Source organism: Solanum pennellii, chromosome 2 (assembly GCF_001406875.1).
Source record: "Solanum pennellii chromosome 2, SPENNV200".
NCBI classification, from domain to species: Eukaryota; Viridiplantae; Streptophyta; class Magnoliopsida; order Solanales; family Solanaceae; genus Solanum; species Solanum pennellii.
The window spans coordinates 35,307,650-35,332,130 of record NC_028638.1 but is presented as its reverse complement, the minus strand read 5'-3'; the positions used below and the strand labels follow the sequence as shown (position 1 = coordinate 35,332,130).

At 32.1% G+C, this 24,481-nt stretch overlaps 2 protein-coding genes across 13 annotated transcripts; one reads left to right on the top strand and one right to left on the bottom strand.

The window, feature by feature from the left end:
- The first annotated feature begins 246 nt into the window (after positions 1–246).
- Positions 247–10,129, top strand: LOC107009044. 12 transcript variants are annotated; one of them, XR_003577014.1, is made up of 10 exons: positions 247–588; positions 2,044–4,179; positions 5,576–5,771; positions 5,859–6,017; positions 6,100–6,344; positions 6,429–6,533; positions 6,605–6,730; positions 6,817–7,063; positions 7,783–7,881; positions 7,978–8,126. XR_003577014.1 is itself a non-coding variant. In XM_027915074.1 (6 exons), exons 1-4 carry the CDS (start codon positions 6,992–6,994, stop codon positions 8,310–8,312), a joined length of 588 nt encoding a protein of 195 aa, XP_027770875.1. In that variant the 5' UTR covers positions 6,737–6,991; the 3' UTR covers positions 8,313–8,321; positions 9,568–9,630; positions 9,883–10,129. The 12 variants fall into 12 exon arrangements, 1 of the variants encoding a protein (XP_027770875.1); XR_001455348.2 differs by lacking the exon at positions 2,044–4,179 and adding an exon at positions 4,857–5,312 and having other exon boundaries at positions 254–588; XR_003577016.1 differs by lacking the exon at positions 2,044–4,179 and adding an exon at positions 7,618–7,710 and having other exon boundaries at positions 256–588.
- Positions 10,130–14,390: 4,261 nt separating this feature from the next.
- On the bottom strand, positions 14,391–14,504 carry LOC107009939 (dolichyl-diphosphooligosaccharide--protein glycosyltransferase subunit 4B-like). Its single transcript, XM_027914536.1, has one exon. The coding sequence runs from the start codon at positions 14,502–14,504 to the stop codon at positions 14,391–14,393; it is 114 nt and encodes a 37-aa protein (XP_027770337.1).
- Between the last annotated feature and the right edge of the window lie 9,977 nt (positions 14,505–24,481).

The following is a 24,481-nucleotide window of genomic DNA, read 5'->3' as shown; positions in this document are numbered from 1 at the left end:
TTTGATTTTTTCCTTTATCTTTTGAATTATAAGCTTGATCCTTGAAATATAATGTAATTACACTTTTTTCTTCTTCTTTTTTTAAATAATTTTGACTGTTTTTATGTTGTCCAATCGCAGAAAATCACTACAACAAACAAGCTTATTAAAGACCAAAATATAGTAGCAAGTTATAAATATGGTCCCTAAAATATACTTATAAGGATGATATCATTTACTAGTCTCTATTTGAGTGTATTAATTTCTAATAACAAATAAACTTGTCCCTAAATGAAACTTTCAGCGGGAAGGAAGAGCAGGAACTAAAAGTCTCTAGAAAATTTCTCTCTATATAGTAATAACCTAAAATCCCCAAATCCAATGATAAAGGTATTAGATTTTTCTCTCTCTAGCAATATGCCAAAATATCTGAAGCTGAAGTAACTTCAATTTTTTTTTCTCTGCCAAAATCGTTGTGCATAGAAGTCTTGTTACTCTTGAATCTTGAGGCTTGAAGGCATTATTGGAAGAAAAATCTCCTAAAGCTTGAAGCTTGAAGGCATTATTGGGAGAAAAACGTTTCACCTACAAACTGTATCTACATCTAAAGTAAGTTTATTCCTCCCAATTTATCTCCCCCTTCTTTTTCTGGAAATCTGCCATTTTTCTTCTTCTGATCGACTTTTATGTGATAGGGCTCTTACAGATACTCATTGTTATTGTGTAAGGTCTGAACATGATGGTTTTATAGGTAAGGCTTGGGGTTGAGGTTCAAAGAGGAGATATTTGAGAGTTAATTTAAGATTTTCTCTATTAGGGTTGTGTAATTGCTTGGGCTGTCAAGAATTTTTGGTAAGGCTGGCATTGCAAAAAAAATAAAAATTCTATCAAGTGATGAATATGTAGAATATTTTTACCATTAGTGTCTTCAAGCTTCGGGTTGAGGAGTGGAGAGCATGACTTAAGCTTTCTTGTACTATTTTGTTAAAAAGCTGGATGCTACTTATATTACAATAATCACGAGTTTGATAATACCATTTTGGTAAAGCTGTAATGCTCTGCTTAATAAGTGCCTTCATATCCAAACTTTGTTCCAGTAAAGTTTTCTATTTGGTACACAAAATTGTATTGACTACACTGTCTATAGGGGTTAGTAGATTACCTGCTTAAATGTCCAGTTTATGTGGTTTGAATTTGAATGTTTTTTATACTGTATAACTATTGTATTCTATTTGTAAGTATAATTACACCAAAAAGATTAGACGAGAAAGAAACGAAATTGTGAATGAGCATTGATAAAGCATCTGATTGTAGTTTCTTTTTTTGATGTTTCACATGTCGTTTTGATTGTTATTTTCTAGTACAACTAGTGCTGCATATTGGGTTCTAAAGTTACTACTTGTGGCACATTTTTTAAATCTTAAGCTACTAGGAAATTTATGGTTAATTGTTTGTCATTGTTGTTTTGGTGGTTGCTTTCAATTAGATGTCAGATGTATTACTGAAATTGTTTGGATCCTTGCGTAGTTTGATAAAAATAATTGTTCGAGAAGTTGTTGATAAGTTTAGCTTTGTGAAACATGAAAAAGGGCACTAGTTCACGTGGATGAAAAATGAAAAATTAGATATGTTAAGTTTAACTGGCAGTGTGTAGTGTTATAAATTAATATTATTGAGTTGGAATGTTTTTCCTAGCTCATTGTAGCCTTGAAACATAAATTTATGAATAATAATTTAGCATATTGTCATAAATAGATCTAATATGAAAGAATTTAATAAATCAACAAATCAATATGGTCTCATCGTTGTTTTTCTTGATGAATCTAGACATGTCGTCTTTATTTGAAGTTCACTAACCTAGGATTTGCATTTGTTAAGACCTTTGAGTTTCATTATATATGACAACACATATTCAATTAAAAGAAAAAGATGTTATTAGTTTATTTACATATTTATTTTTTTTATCATTAGGATGATTTGACCTGTTTAATAGAAACTAATGTTCATCTTAGTAAACTTGTTATCCTAAATTATTATTCATCTAACTCTTACATATAATCAAAGGTTATGGCACCGAGTAAGAAATGGATTCAACTTGTTGATGATCGACTTAATGAGGTCTACTTTATCGGGGTAGAAAATTTTTTAAATTATGCTTTTCAAAGAGCAGGAGAAATGTATGAAATACGATGTCCATGTGTCAAATGTTGTAATACCACATTAGTAACACGTGAGACAGTCAGAACACACTTGAAGTTTATGGAATAATTAAAAACTATACCTTTTGGTATCATCATGGGGAAGTCTACGGTGAGCCAGAATCAGAATGTGAAGATAGAGATGATAATGAAGCAGAAAATTGTGAAAATGAGGATGAAATAAGAGAAATTTTGAGAGGTTTCTATCCTAACCATTATGGACACACTGCAGATGTTGATTTTAATGAGTCACATGAAGAGGAACCAATGTTGAAGCCAAAAAGTTTTATAGCCTGTTGGGAGACGTTGAGAAGACACTTTATCAAGGTTCAAAAATTTTAAAACTTTCAACTTTGAAAGTATGGGTCGTTGGAGTAATGAGTCATTTACGATGTTATTAAAAATGCTAAAAGATGAGTTGTTGCCTGATGAAGCCGATTTGCCGAATACATATTATGGGGCAAAGAAGGTAATTCGGAATCTTGGACTTTCCTATGAAAGATTTGATGCTTGTATAAGTGATTGCATGTTATATTAGGAGGATAAATTACTTGATTCTTGTAAAGTTTGTGGCGAATGCAGATGGAAAGTTGATAAACGTAGCGGGGAAGCAAAGAACAAAAAGGGTAAAAAGATAGCATCAAAGATTTTGTGTTATTTTCCATTAAAGCCTAGGCTTCAAAGGTTATTTATGTCTTCAAAGACATCTTCTCTAATGACATGGCATCATGATGAAAGAGTTGATGATGGAATAGTGAGGCACCCAGCTGATTCAATGGCATGGAAATCATTTGATGAACTTCATCCTTCATTTGCAGCCGAGCCTCGTAATGTTCGACTTGGACTTGCGAGTGATGGTTTCAACCATTTCGGAATGTAAAAAACTCATATAGCATTTGGCCGGTGATACTTATTTCCACCTTGGTTGTGTATGAAGCAAGAAAACTTTATCATGTCCATGCTTATTCCTGGTCCAGATGGTCCAGGTGATGCAATTTACACATATCTTCAACCCTTAATAGAAGAATTGAAGGAGTTATGGGATATTGGTGTTGAGACCTTTGATTCATCAACCAAGCAGAATTTTAAGTTACATGCTTCTTTGTTATGGACCATCAACGACTTTCCAGCATATGAAAATTTATCTAGATGGAGTACGAAAGGAAAACTGGCATGCCCATGTTGCAACAAAGATACTTCCTCAATCAGATTGACCAATTGTAAGAAACAATGTTATATGGGTCATCGTTGTTATCTTCCTCGCAATCACAAATGGAGGAATGATAATAACTCCTTTGATGGTAAAGAAGAGAAGAGGCTCCCACCGAAAAAACTTTTTGGTATTGAGATTCTTTATCAAGTTCAAGATCTTGAGGGGTTGCAGTTAACAAAGGAACCAAAGAAAAGAATCAAAATATCACATGATAGTCGAAAAAATAATTGGAACAAGAAGAGTATCTTTTTTGAACTTTCATATTGAGAGTCTCTTTTGTTGCGACATAATTTGAATGTTATGCATATTGAGAAAAATATATGTGACAACATTTTGGGGACAATTATGAATGCCAAAGGAAAAACCAAGGACAGTATTAATACTCGGCTAGATTTGAAAGAAATGAATATAAGGCCAGAGTTGCACCCTATCGAGAAAGGTGAAAAATATGAAGTTCCAACTGCATGTTACACCTTATCTCCACAAGAAAAGCACAATTTTTGTCTGTTTTCGAAGAATTTAAAGGTTCCAGATGGATTTTCATCCAATATTTCTCAGTGTGTTAACCTGAAAGATCACAAAATTTCTTGTTTAAAAAGTCATGATTGTCATGTTCTTCTTCAGCATTTACTCCCTCTTGCACTACGGGGTATGTTGTCCAAAGAAGTGTGTGAACCACTAATTGAATTATCTTTATTTTTTAATATGATTAGAGCTAAGTCATTAAGGATTGATGATTTGGAGCAGATTGAGGCTCAAATTCCTATAACTCTTTGCAAGTTAGAAAAGGTATTTCCGCCTTCATTTTTTGATGTCATGGTGAACTTGCCTATTCACTTAGCTAATGAAGCTATGCTTGGTGGACCTGTCCAGTATCGATGGATGTATCCTATAGAACAATGGTTATTTTTTGAAATCTCTCATTGGTAATAGGGCTTGGCCAGAAGGTTGTATTGCAAAGGGTTACATTGCACATGAATGTATGAATTCATGTTCAAGATATCTGCATACAATTGACATAAAATTTAATAGGCCAGAACGAAACTATGATGGTTGTCTGAAAAAATCTAAGGGAATATCTTTATTTTGTCAATATGGAAAAACACTGAGGGCTCCAAAACAGCGTGATCTTGAAGCAAATGAATTAGAGCATGCACATATATACATACTAAAGAATTGCGATGAAGTTCTACCCTTCCTAGAGTATGATTTTTTTTTCTACACATCATACTTTATTGCCTTTTTTTCTTTAGGATCACTTTTTTGTATGACATTTGTGCTTCAATTTAAATTTGTAGAGAATTTGCACAAATTCATATATATTCTACTCAACACTTGTCTGATGTTGAATGGAGTAGACAATTTATTGAATGGTTTCAAGATAAGAGATAATATATACACATCAACATTAAAAATCTAATATTAAGTTACCCATTTAAAAGTGATCAATTTTATTATGTTGATAGGTTGCACAATTGCATAAAGAAGATGATAGTCGGATCATGGAAGATCTCCTCGCACTTTCACGTGGTCCTACTAAATATGTATTACATTATAATGGTTACATTGTCAATGGATATAGATTCCATGCAGAAGATTCTGATAAAAATTTATGGACTCAAAATTGTGGTGTGGTTGTCGTTGGTGAAACTGATAAACATAGTGAGAACATTGATTACTATGGAGTTTTAACCGATGTTCTTGAATTGCAATTCACGGGCAGAAGAGTTGTTTTGTTTGAATGCAAATGGTTTGATGCATATGATAAGACAAATAAAGTGAAAATAGATGAGTATGACATTGTAAGTGTAAATTGGGGGCGATTTCTGAAAACAAATGAGCCTTTTGTATTAGCTGATCAAGCCTCTCAAGTATTTTATGCTATTGATAATTCCAATAGAGGTTGGTGTGTAGCGAAAAAGGTACAACCTCGTGATTCCGATGAAATTATCCAACAAAAGGACAATGAATTTGAAAATTTAGAAAATTCTTCACAAAATAAATGAAAAAAATGATTGAGGTGAATATCTCCTTTAGCTTTTGCATATTCGTCATTATACATTTTGAAACACGATTTTTATTAGTACATTATTTTTATAGTGTTTTAATCTTTTTTGCCAAGCATATGATTTTTAGAATGTTTTCTCATTTTTTTGGTTAACACATTGTCTTTGTTTTTTGGTAGGTGTGATATGAAATCATCAAAGGATGAAAATCAGGTGGCATCTAGAGTAAAGTTACTACTAAATATGCATATGTGCCATCGAGTTCTATAGGAAAAGGACGAGGAAGAGGTCTTAAATCTATGGTGTCAAGAACTTATATTCCATTTTCTCCATCTACTGATCAAGTTATGCAATACAATCAATTTACTGAAACAAGTATGGGTTTTTATTTTTATTAGTGTTATTCACTTGTACGAGGAATTTTTTAATACTAATTTTTTATTGTCTCTTATCTCATACTAGGTGTGGTTGCATAGGGACGAGGAAAAGGTCTTAGATATGTGTTTAATCCTCAAGGAGTGAGAACAATGAAGAAAAACTACTTGAGTGTTGAGAAAGGACATATTCCATCTTTTTCATCTACAAAGGAACTTATGCAATATATCAAAACAAATTTATCAAGTATGATTTCTACAATTTATCATATTTTAGAACTGAATTGAATTTATTGCTAATGTTTATCTGATATGATTTCTTGCACTAGGGGCTCAAGGGAAATATCAGGGCTTAAATCTATTGCTCAATTGAAGATATTTGAAAATGAGGAGCGATCTTTCAATCAAAATGATCGTTGTGTTAGTCAAAGCATGTCAAAACCTTCTGATGCTCAAGGATGGAGAACAATGAATAAAAAGTATTTGACTTCTGAGAAAGAGCATAAGTAAGCTGATGTTCCAATTTCTCTTTTTACTGATGATGTTATGGAGTTCACCCCAACATTTGAAACAAGTATGATTTCTTAATTTTTTTTATTTTTTAGAATTGAGTTTAATTTGATTCAAGTACTTTTACTGATACAATTTGTTGCATTAGGTTTTTCTCAAGGATTGCGAACAATGAATAAAATTTTTTTGGCTTTTGAGAAAGAGGATATGCAAACTGATAGTGTTATAGAGCCCACCCCAACTTTTGAAACAAGTATGATTTTCTTTTTAAGATTGAATTTAATTTAAATCAAGTAATTTTACTGAAATAATTTCTTGCATTAGGTTTCTCTCAAGGATGGAGAACAACAGATAAAACTACTTTGGCTCATGAGAAAGAGAGTTTGCATTCTGATATTCTAATTTCTCCTATTGATCAAGTTAAACAGTCTGCCCAAAGAGCTGAAACAAGTATACTTTCATTTCTAATACCTATTTAATCACAAGTTTATCATATGTACAATAATTTCTACCATTTATAAATGATTTAAATATAGTTTCATGTGCTACTGGACTGGATAAAAAGGTTCGAGGAAGTAACAAGTGCAAAGAAGTTGCATCGCTTGATATTGGACAAAAGCTAAAAGTGACATTTTACAATAATCGAACTGTTGGGAAGAATAGTAATCTATTTTCGAGGCACTTGGAAAAAATAGTTCGTGATCGTAATATATGTCCGTTGGGAGTATCATCATGGAAAACATTAAGGAGGAAAAGTTAAATCACATGTGGGCTGTTGTTAAGGTAATTGTATTAAATATTGCAATTTCTTCTGGGGCTACGCTCTTCTTAAAACAATTCTCGATGCTTAATTAGTGCGCTCCTTCTTGTTTCAATATTAAATTGTTTCTCCAATATCGTTTTACATACTAGGTTTTTGACTGATCTGATCTTTGTTAGAGATAAGGAATTGATGGTTATTTTAATCAAAATACAAGTTGTTCCTATGATTATAATTGATGTGAACCTATGTTTGATACATTATAGGATAAATTTGATAGTGATGACATAAATAGTCATCGAGATCATGTTTTGGAATTGATGAAAGAGTTATGAAATAAATGGAGAGGTCAATTGAATGCAAAGTATGTAAAGGGTAAGCCTATGCAAGAGGCTCTTAAGAATATGCCTAAGGGGGTAGAAAAGAAGCAATGGGAGTGGTTGGTAACAAAACATTTTACTTCAAAAGGTTTTCAAGTTTGACATATTACCTAATTATGTAATTTTGTTTCATACTATGATCTCATTTTGATAATTTATTTATAACATTTGAATTTAATGTTGTTACTCAAATATAGGCGAGAAGTAATAGAAACGCAATAAATAGAGCTAAGTTGAAGATGCTTCATCATATTGATAGCAAGCCAATTAGAGAGATTATTTATCAAAAGGTGTTATCATCAAATCTTTTTCTGTTTTAATGTTGATGAACCCTACTTTGACATGTTTGCTTTTATGTAAAGGGCGGAAAAGATGGAAATCCACCAGATTTGACAACTATCTTTTACGAGACTCGCAAGAAGAATAACACACTTGTTGATTCTGAAACAATCGAGAAGCATGTGCGTTTGGTTAATTGAACATGTTCTTAACATTTAGTTATTTGTACTTGTTCTTAACATTTAGTTATTATGGAATTTGAAAACAATCTCCTTTAGACACTTTGTAGGCTCAAATTCAAGAATTGGTGGAGTCTGAACCATCACTTTCTAGCATAGAAATTGTTGAGAAATGCTTTGGACCTCAAAGTCGTACTCATGTATTTGGCTTTGGAGGTGGACTAAAAGCAAGAGATTTGAAAGGTGGGGCTTCCTCAAAAGCTGAATTGTTGGCTGAGCTATGTTCAACTCAAAAAGAGAATCAGTCTTTGAAGGATTGCATGTCTAATTTTCAAAATGAGATGAAAGAACTGAAGCAATTGAAAGAATTTCTTTTAGTGCAACACACTAATTTCCAGCCTCCAATTCAAGAGAATGACTATTCGGATACTTGATGATACCATGTGAGTAAACACTTACCTAAAACATCATTTTATCGTGTTGATTCTGTGTAGCTATTAGTTGTTGGTTGTTTTATCGTAATATTGGTGTGTTTGATAAATTTAAGAATGATAAATAGTCTATAAATTTGGAACACTATTGAATCGTCCTAACCTCATTCTAATGGTGAAAAAATTGTGAAGAGCTCTCTCAATATCAAATTCTTCTATTTCTGCTTTTCCAAAGCCGATGAATCTACTATATCCTGTGGTTGCTGGTGGCTTTTCCTTCTTCCACATAAGTCTTGAATATTAGATTCTTCTAGTTTCTGCTTCTTCTGATAATAGTTGTAAAAATATCAAACAGATTATTTCTGATGGCTTTTCCTTCTTCCACACATGTCTTGAATGGTGGTTGTAATAGATCTGCCATATCCTGTGGTGTAACCTGAATGAATGATACATTGTAGTATTACAAAACAATATCAATCTTTTTGGTAAACAAAAGGTGAAATTGGATAAGAAACGTAATTTAACGTGTGATATCATGTTAGTTACTGACTTGAGCATCAAAAGTGAAACGGTGGTGACTGTTCCAGTGATCTAAATCTTGAGCACCAAAGTTCTTGTAGCAACCTGAAGCTTGAAGATGCCCATCCTTTGATCTTGCCCCTGTCAAAATTATCCCCCTGAAGTCCTTACAAAAGCCACTGCATATTTTGCTACCATCGTAGGGTCTTCCCCAGCTGTTTCTTGTGCTCTCCCCCATCTTGGATCATTTACTATGTTCACATTTGGAGCCTACAATGGCGTTCCCTTTAGATCACCTGCATTATACACTGCTCTTGCTTCTCTCTAAATTTCCTACTTTAAGTATATCATCTTATAAAACTAGCTATTTAATGTATTCATTTGAATTTCTGTAGTTGCCATACAATTATCTGTTGGATATTTTTTACAAATGTTATTGATCAAATACCAAAAGGTAATTTTAATGATCAAGTGATCACACTTACAAAAATTGTTTCTCAAATCAATTTCTCTTGATTCGTTCAAAGTGACTTCGTGTAAGCTGTAAGTCCTAAGTTTACTAAAAGTTGAATATCTACATTGTCCTAGTTGTATCTGTGAGAGTGAAAATGTAATCATATACAGTACATATAGTGCTTCCTCTCTTTGTTAATACATTTAGACTTTCCCTCCTGTTTAGAATATGTACGATGTAACGTTATATTTTTTTAGCACACTAACTCCTGATAAAATTTTATAGAGAAAATGGGCTTTTGGCTATTTAAGGATTTTCAAGTGATGATAACAAACTCAGTAAGAACATGTAAGCTCTTCTTCCTCTCTTAACTTTAACTTTTGGACTAAGTTTTGTTCCTTGTAAAATTTTAGTTTGTGATTACAATTTACTCGTCGCAATATGAGTAATTAGTGTTGCCGCTGCTACAACTATATTGTGTACAACTGTTGCAGCAATTAGTGGTACAAATGTTGTAGAAATTGTTATTTGATTTAATCACATCTTTATGTTTATCTTTATATATAGGTCTTCTAAATGAAAGTTCTATTTCTGTTACAGATTTTGGATGTTGAAATTGCAAAAAGCTGATGTTAAACAGCATATAGATTGACCATTTTTTGTTGGGAAGGTTAAGGCGACTTTGGATTATAGTTTAAGGCTAGTATATAATTTTTTCTGCTAAGGGTTCATGATCACAGTATTGTTACTAGCTTACCTCAATGTTGTATGTAGTCAGATGCCTTATACTCACATTATTTTGTAATTACATTTTATATTATATATGAAAATGACGAGTTTATATTAATTATTGTATTTTCTAGGTGCAAATGCAATGTGATTGAAGGACTAGAATGTAAATTCTTAAATGCTTTTGAGTAGGAAATCTGTAATGGTTGCGATATGATTTATGGATCATCTCCAAAATGGTCCTGAAATGATTTAGGGATCAGCTTAAAAGTTTTCGTAAATTTATCTATGGACGAGCTAAAAACTGGTCGCAAATTGATTTACGGACCAACTTCAAACTGATCGCAAAATGATTAAGGACCAGCATAGAAGTCGTCCCAAATGAAAAAAATATACAACAGTTATAATACATGGGAATTCAATATTTTATACATATTATAGGCATATTTCAATGAATCTGGTAAATATATAACTACATTTTTTTATACAAATGTATTATAAGTAATATATGTGAATTTCAGACATTTCGCTACTATTTCAATTAGTCTACATTGTTGGAAATATATTATATTGATCTTGGAATATCAATAGTCAAAATCATATGATATCGAATTCAAATTGTATTATAATTATCATTATATTTAGGATAAATCATCTACATACACAACATCATTTAACATATTTTCTATTATTCCCTGCACTTTCTAAATATTACTATAATCCTTTTTCTTACTCTATTAAATCAAACTTCCAGATACATAACATATTTTTTCCTAACCCACGTTTATCTCTCCCCTTTTCACTCCTTAATTCACTATCTCTTTTACTCCCACAATCTTATCAGTTTATTCTCTCATTACAATTTTGAATTTTAAGATCTTTTTCTTCAGTCGATCATCCATCTCGTACTCTTTCAAAAATTTTCACTCACAATACATACTTTTTTTTGTTTTTCTTCATCAAAATTGTGATACATTATGGATGATACACCTGCCTTCAGTATTGAGATTACCCAGATAATGTCATCTAACACCAATCACATTATAATTACGAAAAGATTAATTGGAAAGAAAACAGATCTAGGAAATTGCATGATCCTTTTGTAATGGCGAAAGTAAACATTAAGAAGGTGAAGAAGGAAAGTCAATCTTCTTCAAAAGCATAGTCAATAAAACCCTAAAAAATAGGTGTCGAAAAGTCGCACCAAGTAATATCTCGAAATCCTTTACCTAAGGTTAGATTTTCTATCCTTTCATCAAATTTTGTGATCGTTGAACTTGATTTTATTAGTTCAACGATTTTATGATACATTAATGATTTAATACTTTTAATGTTGTAATTTAACAGGATTGAGTTAGTTTTGTAGATGATTTGAGTTTGTCGAGAATGATTGTGCCATCTCAAACATATCTCTCCCTAATATAATCAAACGGAAGATCTTTATTGGATAAGTGAGAGGAAGTTGAACAACTTTGGAGCTGGAAGAAGCTTTAGCAACAATTATCGCCTTTTACACTTTGTTTGTATCATTGTTACCCATTGTTTCATAATGTATTGTATTGTATTGTACTCTATTATACTGTATTGTATGGTAGATATGATGTTTGGGTAGACTGTATTGTTTGTTGTTGTTTAATAACATTTTAATTGTTTGGTTTGATCGTATCGTATTGTATTGTAATTTATAAATTTACTAAAATATACTTAATTATTCTAGGATAGAATGTTTGACTAGATTTAAATAATTAAGGTAAAGGGTAAAATTGTATTTTAAAATATTATGTAAAGATATAATTGGAAAAAGAAATCAAGTAACAATTGAAACACACCAAATTGGTTGTTCTATAAAATAGGGATTTTCATTGTTACGTAACAACGAAATTTAACAATAAAGTACAATACATTTTAAGTAACAATCAAAACAAACATTGTAGATATAGTAACGTTACAATACAATACAAGAAAATGGATAACAATGATCCAAACATAGTGTTAGAGATAAACATTCATGGAAAAAAGAGGGGTGGAATTAGGGGTGGAGGGAAGTAGAACATGTTAACTAAACATTCAATGTATCACACGTTGTTATGTATCTTACTGTTTTATAACTAAATGTGTGTTCATCATATTCACAATTTATCATAACTAATTTTTTTGATATTTTTATGTTCAACTTTGTCTGATACAAAATGGGGAAGGGAGGAGAGAACATGTTGTTTAACATCCTTCTATACCCAAGATTTAGATTTTTACTTTATCTAATTTATAAAGCCTTCATTTCAATTTAGTGATACATTATATTAACTTCTACAAAACAATAATGTATATATCCAAAATCATAAAATCAAATAGTCAAAAAAAGTTTCAGTAAAGATTGATACATATGTAAATTTTACCTTCCTGCATGATATGCAACCTTATTATAGAAATATGGTACTGAAAATGTTAAGGTAGGATACATTAGTGAAAATGAGGATCCACCAAGGCATAAGAGTCAATTCACATCACTAACTCAAGACAATTTGGTTAATATTTAATGTAGATAATCTATTCAGTTGTTAGACACTTATTTATAGTGGTATTACTTTTGAGATACATTAACTCTATTTTTTTGTTATTGTTTTTAGATACTCGTATTCAAGTATTAGAGTGCTTCTCTAAAAAGTTATTTATTTTGCTTTAACTTTCACTATTTTTTAGTTGTTATTTACGGTACGCATTTTTCTGATATAAAATGATACAAAATGTAAATAAAACTAAGTATTAGATTCATTAATGCATAAACACACAATATTATTTCTTCTCATTAGTTTTAGTTAGTTGTTGATTGTTGATACATTTTGACACCTAACCAATGCAATGTATTTAGTTCTACTTAGTTGTTTATTCATTCATGTTGATACATTAAATCACTAGTTGTAGTTAGTTCTTGATTCATGTATCTTATTGATATATTAATTCTTACTTAATGCAATACATTTATAGATACACTTTATTTATTTTACATACTACTTTTTCACAACCTTATCGCATCAAATACATCATTTTCAACTAGATCATGATACATTGTATAAAAATATATCAGAACCATATTGAGTGGTACCTGCTTCAAACACAATCTCTGGTACATTATTATTCAATAGCTAATGATACATTATTTTAAAAAGTTGTATGAAACACTAAGTGTTACAAAAATGAACACAAGATTAAAAATCTTAATATTTCAATTTATTGTATCAGAATTTCAATAGCTAATAGTAAATTTTAATGTTTTATCAAGGTAAAAGTGGAAAAGGCAAAAAATTAAAAATTTATAATTTCAAAATAATGTATCTGAACATAACAATAGTTCCAAAAAGAGTTTTTCAATCTTCTTTCGAAAAGAAAGTACAAGTTCTTCGTTTATGACATTCTTGTCCAGAACGTACACAAATGTTTGTGTTCGTGCTTGTGCTTATGTTTTCATTCTATGTCTTTCCCTCCTTTTCCTTGGTCATTCAGTCATCTTTTTGTACCTAGGTTCCAAGACAATTTCTTCCAAAGTAAATTTCGACATTGACTAATCATCCTTATCCGGCATTGAAACCATTGAAACTTCATTCGTAGTTGCTGATGCAGCTGGTTTGTAGTAATTAGAGCGGGGATATGTATTTCTATGATGTTTTTGCTTTTCACAAAAATAATTGTGTGCGCATAAGGTATACAATTACATATTTTCTCTTAAGGCAACAATGTATCTCTGTCCACCTTTATACACTTAATAAATAAATTTAGAGGATGAAACAACCTGCACACATTTGAAACTTAGAGATGATATCATTTAACTCAATTTAAGATACACAACGACCTAATGATAACTAGCCCCAGATACATGATAATTTATAAATTGATACATACCTTCACATATTGATTTGAAAGTTCATATACTGATACATTAAAAAGGAGAAGAAATTCACATGTATTTGATACGTTATTATAACAACACACTAACTCACATCTATAAAACTTCATTACATATGCATCAAACTAGAACTAAATCAAGTTGAAATCAGTAATGTATCATGATTTATACATGCATACACAAACTCAATAATAAAAAAATAAATACATATGGTATCGATACTTTATACTAATAGTACAATAACTCACATATCTGCAAAGTCATAGCATATACGTCAAAGTTTTAATAAATCAAGTTTTAATCAGTAATGTATCACGAATTATCAGTCAATATACAAATTCGTGAATGAAAAATAATGATTAACGCACAAGAATATGTGTTGCATATCATTTGTTATCAGATCTTTCAATTCGAAAATTGAAGCTATACCAAATGAACATTACTATTTTTGTCCAAGCTAATTATAAAATAACAACTTTCAATTCACTTCATATTTGAAATCCAACATCTCAAAATGGTAAGCGATCACCAACACAAAAATAAAAATTCCAAGAATATTGGCAAAGAAACTCAAGTCCTGATCGGCAATCATTGAGATTCGTGTAGAATTTGAAGAACCCAAAATTTACGATCTTCAATTTTTTCTTCCATCGAGAGTGTCAAAAGTCAAAATATTCATTATATATCTTATCAAAAGTTTTGAAAATCCTATTCGAAAATTTTTTCGCTGAAACAAAGACAAACATGAACAAAGATTTTAAATTTTGAGTTGATTTTCTTTTAGGATTTATGTTTATTTGATTGACACAATAAAGGGGATCTGGATAGCGTAAATTAGGAGATTTTAATTTAATTTTCTGATTTGTTTTCTTTTTTAAGTGCAACAGCCACATATATAATGTATCACAATTAATGTATCCAGACAATCAATTATGTATCTGGACTGCTGATATTTGAAGAGTTTTTTATAAAATACAAAAGAATAAGGATAGAATGTAATTTAGGATTTACATCATGGTATTTATGTAAATTATACTTATATTTAATACAAAAAATTCAAAAATTCATCTCTTCTGTTTTTTGTAAATCACCACCGCCAGACTGTCGATTGTTTATATTTAATACAATTTTGATACAACTTTGAAATAATTTTTCAAAACTTCACCTAATATATAACTAAAATATTTTTGATACAAATATATTATAAGTATTATATGTGAATTTCAAATATTTCGTTACTATTTAAATTAGTTACATTGTAAAAATGTATTACATTTGTTATGAGATATCAACTATCGAATTCAAAATAATATATAATATCAGGTTCAAATTATAATATAACTATCATTATATTTAATATTATTTTTCAGAAATTCGGCTCTTATTTTATATAATTGTAACAACCTAGTTCCGTCGTTATGGAAAAATCAATGAAGAAAAAATTAGGGTCAGAAAACTTTTTGATAGTAACTTGAAATTCCTAAACTAGTCCAGATTTGGATGAAATCAGAGTCGTTATGATATTGGGAAATCTATTTATGAATGAAAGATCTAATTATGAATTTTATTACAACGGTGGATAGCTAAGACGATAAGAAACCTGTAGCACTTTATGAAATCAAAGTTGGACGAGTAGAATACCCGAAAATGATCTTGACTTGAACGGTACATTCTGCCTCCACTGAGACAGCTGTAACAGGATTCTGGGAGTTGCAGCGTGCCGCAGCAGCGGGATGGGTCTACTGTAGAAGGTCAGACGCAACTTAAGGTCACTAAACCCCTAAACAACCTTATTTGGTATTTTTTACTTTTAGGGCTAAGGAGGCGATCCCAAACGAGTTCTTGAAAGTTTTTCACCATTTTTTAGTCTAAAGGTAAGATTTTAACGCCTCGAATTCATTTTTTGAACCGTGAAACCCATTGTCTTGGGTTATTATCGATGGGAAAGAGTTTTGATCTAAGAATTATGCTGGAAAAAACCATAATTTGGGTATTAGGATCTTGGGTTGGTCTAGGGTTATTGGGTTTGTTATAATCTGATTAATTAGACATTTGATTGTTAATCCTTGCGTATATTAATTATTATAGACCTAGAACAAGCGAAAAGAATCCGAAAAGAGAAAAGTCCAGTGTCTTTGGGGATTCAAGCTTGGATTCAAGGTAAATGATGATTGTGATTTCATGTTGGTGTGATATGTGTTTGTAATTGCTTCGTTATAATGCATGCATGCATGAGAATGTTGCATTATTGATCACCCTAATCGTAATTAAGGATAATTGAATAATTGCATGTCATGAATCACCTCTTGTTGTATGATCTTGATGATGTAATTGTGATTGTGATTGTGGTGTGTGGTTGGGGATTGAAATGCCATATTCCGGCAAGCTAACTTGGATAAGTTTTCCATGTTTCGGCACAATTAAGAGATCATATGCCACGTTTCGGCATGAAAAATGGGATCGGATTGTCACATTCCAGCAAACTAACAGTTTGAGTATGAGTTCTATGAGTGGACCATTGAATTGGGTTTCGTGAGAGGACCAATGAGTTATGTTGTGTATCTACTTGTGATGATTGAGTTCATATCTAATAATGATTAATATTGAAAAACTATTAGTTACTCTAAAATGATTTACTTGTATATTGTTGAGAATTGTGGAATTGTTCGTTGATACGAATGATAATGATAATGATATTGTATATGTTTGATATATGACTGTTTTATAGTGTTGTGGTTACTTACATGTATTTCACTTATTGGGATAGTCGTGTGATCCTACCAGTACATGTTGAGTCTGTACTGATTCTGCACTTGTTCTTATATTTTTTTTTAGTACAGGGCATCTTCCGGCGGCTATTGACATACCTCGTTTAGAAGATGAGTGACTATTTAGAATTGAAGGGTGAGCTAGTTCTTTCGGGCTGCTTTGAGTTAAGTCCACTCTCTTTGTACTCAAACTATTATTTAAGGTGTTGTTTAGTTTCGGGGTTGTACCCCTTGTTCTTAGACTTGTCATTAATAGAGTTTTAGTACAATGACTTTCATGTTCTAGGTATTTAATTCCGCATTGTGTAGTTAATTAACTTATTTCCATAACTTAATTGTCTAAATTTTGGTAGTTTCTTAGTTTGAATTCTAGTAGTGGTTCACCTACCGGATGGTTATTGTTTGTGTCAATCACGAGGGGTTGTGTCATGACAAATTAGGAGCAGAGCCTAGGTTCGTAATCTCATTATACCAGAATGACTCTAGTAGAGTCTTACAGAATGGTACAATGATGATTGTACTTTTGTTTGAGAGGCTATAAGAATTATAAAAAACTCACTTCTTTCTAATCCTTCGTGTTATGACTTGAATCATAATGGTATCTAGGTGATGCAACTTGGTATCTTTCCTCATTCACTCTATGGTCTTAACTAGAGCAACAACAGCGGTAACACCATCACTAGAAAGAGAGGACATGTAGACTATCGATAGTTGAATAGGTTACCATTTGGAACAATTATCCATTGCCTAAGATAAATGACTTTTTTGACCAATTGCAAGGTGCATCAATTTTCTCTAAGATTGATTTAAGGTTTGGTTACCAGCAGTTAAAAATGTGGAGCTTAAAAATTGGGTTCGACCAAGTTCTATGATTGGAATTAGCTGTTTTTGGCGATCGTTACGGAATTTCGTCGCTTGTGGTATGAGTTGATTCCGATTGATATCTCCCAATTCCAATTGGCATCTCAACATAGTGAACTATATGGAACACAAGCAAGTTAATTGAAACTGAGAGGGTTATTGGTATCTGGCCTTAGAGACCGTATAAGGCGTGGCTAATGGTCGTTTACGAAATGAACTAATTGTAGAAATTGGAGTTTTCTGTGAGTTATAACTTGGGACAGTTGTATTGTCTGTCTGAAGGTTGATAGGTGCAATGTGTTGGTCTAAATGTTGAAAGTGTGCCAGTTTTAACCGTTGAGTGTCTTGAAAGAAAGTCATCATGAGATTAGGCACAAGGGGACAGATAAATTACGATGTGGTTTGTAAGAGAGAAATCTTGATGTGTGTTACGACCAACTGATAATCATATGAATGTTTGGGTGTGTCCTAGAAATGAAAGAGTTGTAGTGTTGAATGTAAAGTAAGGGAAATTGTGGAGAATGTGTCGTTAAGATTGAATTTGGATAACAAATGATTTTTCCTAGCTATGAGGATTATTCCAAAGGTGTTGAGTGAAGTTGGGTACCTTGGTGGAAATTAGATAGGTAAAAACCCTTGAAATTTTTTTGGCCTAGACTTTGGTCATGTCAGAGCCGGTACAGCGGGACTGCTCCCGGTATAGTGGTGTCGCTACAACGGAATTTATCCCGCTAAAGCGAGACAAAGGGAGGCAGAACCTCATCAATTTTCTCTGTTTTTCATAGTCATAATATGGACCCCGAAATGCACAACAATGTTGAACGATCGAATATAAGTTATAAGATGTGCTAGAATTGTGGAGAACTTGGGCATATGAGGATCGCATGTAGGGATCACAAGTTTTATACTTGTTGTGATCGGATGACTAATGTGTTCTTGATCCCGATTCTACTTATTTGTACTTGCTAGTTCAATTGTCTTGGAATTTGATGTGGTTTGTGATATATATGATGCTCACATCCATGTTTCCACCCTAGTCAAAGAGTTAGTCATAGGCACCCACGTGTATCGTGTTGTCCTGTCGTTTTTTGGATTTTTTCCTTCATTCAGGCTAGGAAACTGGTAGGGAAGGATATTTGGCATAATTGTATCATATTCAAGATGTTGAGGTCGAATCCCCCTCTGTTGAGTCTATTTATGTGGTGTTAGAATTGAGATCATAAGGCTTAAATCCAAGGGTTTCTTGATAAAAGTTTCATCCATCCTAGTTTTTTCCCATGGGGTGCTCCTGTTTTATTTGTTAAGAATAAAGAGGGTATTATGAGGACTAGTGATTTTATCTTAAGACATAATAGAGTCGATATATACCGGAATGACGAGCTTATGGATAAAAGAAGTCCCATTGAGTTTTCTTGGGTGAAGGCAATGAAAGACTTTAGTAAAAAAGTGCATGTAAATATTGTGTTAGTCCTTCGAATCTGATGAGTATAGTTGAGGTATCATATTAATCAAATGGTTGACTTGTAGTGATAGTCAAGGCTGATTGAATGTAGTGGTAATAAGAGCTCATGATGAATTAAGACGAGATGCAACTATATAATAAGGTTGTTGGGTGAGTGAATTTTGTATAGTAAGTACAACCTTTAGAGAGTGCAAGAATATTATAGTGATTACAAAGGGTAATAGACTTCTTTTAAAGAGTAGATAATTGGGTTCAGAGACGCGTGATTTATTTTGTTTTGTTGTGGCTATGGTAATAATGTCACGGTCCATCATATTGGTTAAACTATCGAGAAGACTTGAGAAAGGAGTATACAAGACACTAGCTCGAAGGTGAAGAAAAGTGCTTTGTTATTTCGAATTTGGATAAATAGATCTATGGAAATCGACCTTACCATGAAAGGTATTTTCTGAGAGTAGTGAGTTAAGACTGTGTAGTAAAAAGGCAAAATTGAATTTCTTCAAAAAAAAAAGATATGTCTTGAATTGTGCCGCTACAGCGGGATCGGTGTCACTATGGCGGACGAGACAGGACTTATAATTGTATATTTTTAAACAAGGGCTCACTATTTCAAAATTGTTGTTGCAAAAGAATTTTGTGCTGCTGCAAGACGCCGCTACATCGAGATAGGTGTCGTTGTAGCGGGATGAGCGCGACATAAGGTTGTTAATAAAAATATAAGCTAATATTGATAGATAAGGAGTTTGTGTTACACGATGAATTTACAATTAAGATTTTTCATTGTAAATCTACATTTGTGGTGATATATTTTTCCAAGGTATGAATATCCAAGGTGTGGAATGGTCACTTGTATCAAGTATTGAGCATTTGAAAAGACTTACACTTGATTTGAGTTTGTAAAGTTTATCACTTTTGATTGTTAAAGTATTTGAGGAAGGTTTTCATTCAAAAAGTGTTGCTTTAAAATAAGTTCAATAGTTGGAGTGTTCATGATGGTTGTTAGTATTGAGAGTGTGAACTTCAGAGGAATGATGTGAAGAGTATGTGGAGTTAAGCGAATGGAAATGATTGGTATACACTTTTCAAAGAAAATCTTTTGTGTTATTCGTAAATTCTTATGTGACCATCTATTTTATTTTGTACATGATTGTGAGTGCGATGAACTAGCTAGGATCACGTGTGTTTTCCTTTTGGGGGATGAGTCGCTAGTGGTGGATAAGTTGTATTGATTATGTGATGTTCTCTTGGTTGAGTGGGATGATTTGATAAGATGTGGTTAATTCAGATGACTTGTGTGGTAATGCCTTAGAGTTGTTGAAGTATTTTAACAGTTCTACTTGTACCACCTTGCTTATGAGAAATTATAGAAGAGTTATCATGTATATTGATGGTTGTCCGACAATCTTGATTTTTAGCTTGTCGTCAAGGACATGTATCAATTATGTGTGGTTGAATGTGGGGATTTGAACCAAATTCTGCTATTCTTAAAAGGTAATCTACAATTACTAAATCTAGCATTTCGATAGTGTTATTGGATGGTTTGTATGGTTGGATATATCTCTCGAGGAGTATATGATGTCTAAAGAATGAATTTTGTATAACTTAAGCTTATAGAAATTTATGTTGTGAGATGGAGATGTTGATAAGAACTATGATTGTTTGGGTATTATGAGCCTGTGTTGGTGGGTTAAGGTTCACCTCTAATTGTGGCAAGTTTTGATTTTGGATTTTATATTGGTTGTGTGGGAAGGGATAAGTCCTGATGGTTATGTCATGTCCTTGATAACATGCTGCAGACATGTGTACGATTAACTACGATGGTTATTGAGAATCACTTTTGTTGTTAGTTAAGTTTACAAACAACAATATTTATCACTCGAGTGTTGAGATGAATTCATTAAGGCATTGTAAGGGAGAATGTGTACGTATTCAATTGGTTGGTTTGAGGTTGGAGATGTGAAACCCTTAAGGGTAGTGAGAGTCGGTAATAAGGGCATCCGAGACAAGTATCCCTACTAATCCAAAGATTCAGATACTACTCTACCTTTATTTTACCCAAGTATTACCTAGTTGATCACTCGGAGATGAGTGATGGGTAAATTGGTATCTATTGTAACAACCTAGTTTCGTCGTTGTGGAAAAGTCAACGAAGAAAGAATGGGGAGCCATAAACTTTTTGGTAGTAACTTGGATTTTCTAACCTAGTCCAGAATTGGATGATATCGGAGTCATTAAGATATAGGGAAAGCTAATAATTAATGAGATATCTAATTGTGAATTTTATTGCATGAGTGGATAGCTAAGACATAAGGAACCCGTAGCACTTTACGGGATCAAATTTGAACGAGTAGAATTTCCGGAAATGATCTTAGCATGAATGGGTACATTCTGCCTCCACTGAGGCTGTTGTAATGGGATTCTAGGCTCTGGAAGGGCGCCGTTGGAGAGGAATGGGTCCGTTGTAGCGAGCGAAATGTGATTTAAAGTCGTTAATAAACCCCTAAACAACCTTATTTTGTATTTTTTTAACTTTTAGGGCTAAGGAGGCGACCCCAAACAAGTTCTTGAAAGTTTTTCACCCTTTTTTAGTCTAAAGGTAAGATTTTAACACCCCAAATTCATTTTTCGATCCGTATAACATATTGTCTTGGGTTATTGTCGATGGGGAAGGGGTTTTTTTTGAGAATTATGGTGGAAAAAGCCCTAATTTGAGTATTAGGATCTTGGGTAGGTCTGGGTTATTGGGTTTGTTATAATCCGATTAATAGACCTTTGATTGTTGATAGTTGCGTATATTAATTGTTGTAGAACTAGAACAAGCAGAAAGAATCTGGAAAAGGGAGATTCAAGTGCCTTTGGGGATTCCAGATTGGATTCAAAGTAGGTGATGGTTGTGATTTCATGTTGGTGTGATATATGTTTGTAATTGCTTCGTTATAATGCATGTATGTATGCGAATTTTGCATTATTAATCACCCTAATCGTAATTGAGGATAATTAAAGTATTGTAAGTCATGAATCACCTCTTGTTTTATGACTTTGATGATGTACTTGTAATTGTGATTTGGTGTGTGTTTGGGGATCGAAATTTCATGTTCCGAAAAGCTAACTTGGATGGAGTTTCCATGTTCCGGCTCAACTATGGATCGGTTGCCACGTTCCGACATAATAAAAGGGGATAAGATTGTCACGTTCCGGCAAGCTAACAGTTTGGGTGCGGATTCCATGAAAGGACCATTAAATTGGGTTCCGTCGGAGGACCATTGAATTGGGTTTTGTATCTACTTGTGATGATTATATTATGATGATTAATATTAAAAGACTATTTGTTACTATAAAATAATTTAATTGTATATTGTTGAGAATTGTGAAATTGTTTGTTGATGTGAATGATGATCATATTGTATATGTTTTGTATATACCTGTTTTATAATGTTGTGGTCACTTACATGTATTTCGCTTATAAGGATAGCCGCGTGATCCTACCAGTAAACTGATTCTGCACTTGCTGTTATTTTTATTGAGTACAAGGCATCTTCCGGCGGTTATTGACAGGCCTCGTTTAGAAGATGAGCGATCGTTTTAAACTCAAGGGTGAGCTAGTTCTTCAGGGCTGCCTTGAATTCTTTGTTTAAGTCCATTCTCTTCGGACTTAAACTATTATTTAAAGTGTTGTTTAGTTTCGAGGTTGTACCTCTTGTTCTTAGACTTGTCGTTAGTAGATTTTTGATACAATTACTATCAGGTTCTAGATATTTAATTCCGCATTTGTGGATTTAATTAACTTGTTTTCGTAACTTAATTGTCTCAATTTTAGTTAGTAGCTTAGTTTGGGTTGTAATACTGGTTCTCCCACAAATGGTTAGTTGGGTGTCAATCACAATGGGTTGGGATGTTGACATTAATCGCCACCACTAGACCATTGATTGTTTATATTTAATATTGTTTTGATAAAACTTTAATACAAATTTTTAGAACTTCACCTAATATATATACTTATAGAAATTTATATCAAATGGTTGTTAAAACTAAAATTATGTCATATATGATAATAAAGTAATACTTAAAAGTGTAATCAATCAAATAAAATAAGTTATTTATGTAAAAGTTCCCTAATTATATAATAAGCTTAGATCATCAAAAGCACGATGGTGAGCTATATGTATATATAGTTTTCCGATACCCGACTCCCCCCTTAACCCCATCTTTTGCTATGATAAGTTGATTTTAAAACTTAAAAGTTTAAGTTTTGACGTGATTTTTGGAAAGTTGTATTTGGACATACATTATATGTAATAAAAATTAAATTTTATGAATGGAAATTTCGAAAACCCAAAGAAGAACTCTTTTGGGGGGATCGAATTTCATGGCCTAATAGATTCATCTAAGGATAAATATTTAAGAGTGAACCAAAATCTAAGTCTAATGGATATTTAAAGAAAAAATTTAAATGGTACATCCAAAATAATATTTAAAGAAAAAATTTAAATGGTACATCCAAAATAATTATTAAAAAAAAAATTAAATGGTACATCCAAAATCTATGTCAAACATATATTTAAAGAAAACACTTGAAAGTTTAAGTTTTGACATGGTTTTTGGAAAGTTGTATTTAGACATACATTATATTTAGAATAAAAATTATATTTTGTGAATGGAACTCTTTTGGGGGATATAAAAATATTTGAAGATCGAATTTCATGGCCTAATAGATTCATCTAAGGATAAATATTTAAGAGTGAACCGAAATCTAAGTCTAATGGATATTTAAAGAAAAAATTTAAATGGTACATCCAAAATAATATTTAAAGAAAAAATTTAAATGGTACATCCAAAATCTAAGTCAAACATATATTTAAAGAAAACACTTGAAAGTTTAAGTTTTGACGTAATTTTTGGAAAGTTGTATTTGGACATACATTATATTTAGAATAAAAATTATATTTTGTGAATGGAGATCTCAAAAACCCAAAACACTACTAAAAAAAGGCCAAAAAGAGACCTAGAAAAGAGACCTCACGAGGTCTCTTTTCGGAAAAAAGAGACCGAAAAAGAGACCTCAACGCTAGGTCAGTAAAATGCAGGTCACTTTTTTACAGACACCTCATGAGGTCGCCAAACGGAGACCTCACGAGGTCACGAACAAATTATCTGATTTTTTACAAAAAAGAGACCTCATGAGGTCACTATTGTATTATTTAATTTAATTTTATATTTTTTATATAGAGACCTCATGAGGTCACAAATTTATTATATTATTTAATTTTATATTTTAATAAAGAGACCTCATTAGGTCGCTAAGATATTATTTAATTTTATTTTATATTATTTTAAAGTAGAGACCTCATGAGGTCTCTGTTCTGCATTTATTTTTGGAGACCTCGTGAGGTCTCCATAATGAAATTTACGAAAAATATTATGCAGAATAGAGACCTCATGAGGTCTCTTTTCTGCATTTATAAAATATAAAATGTTAAT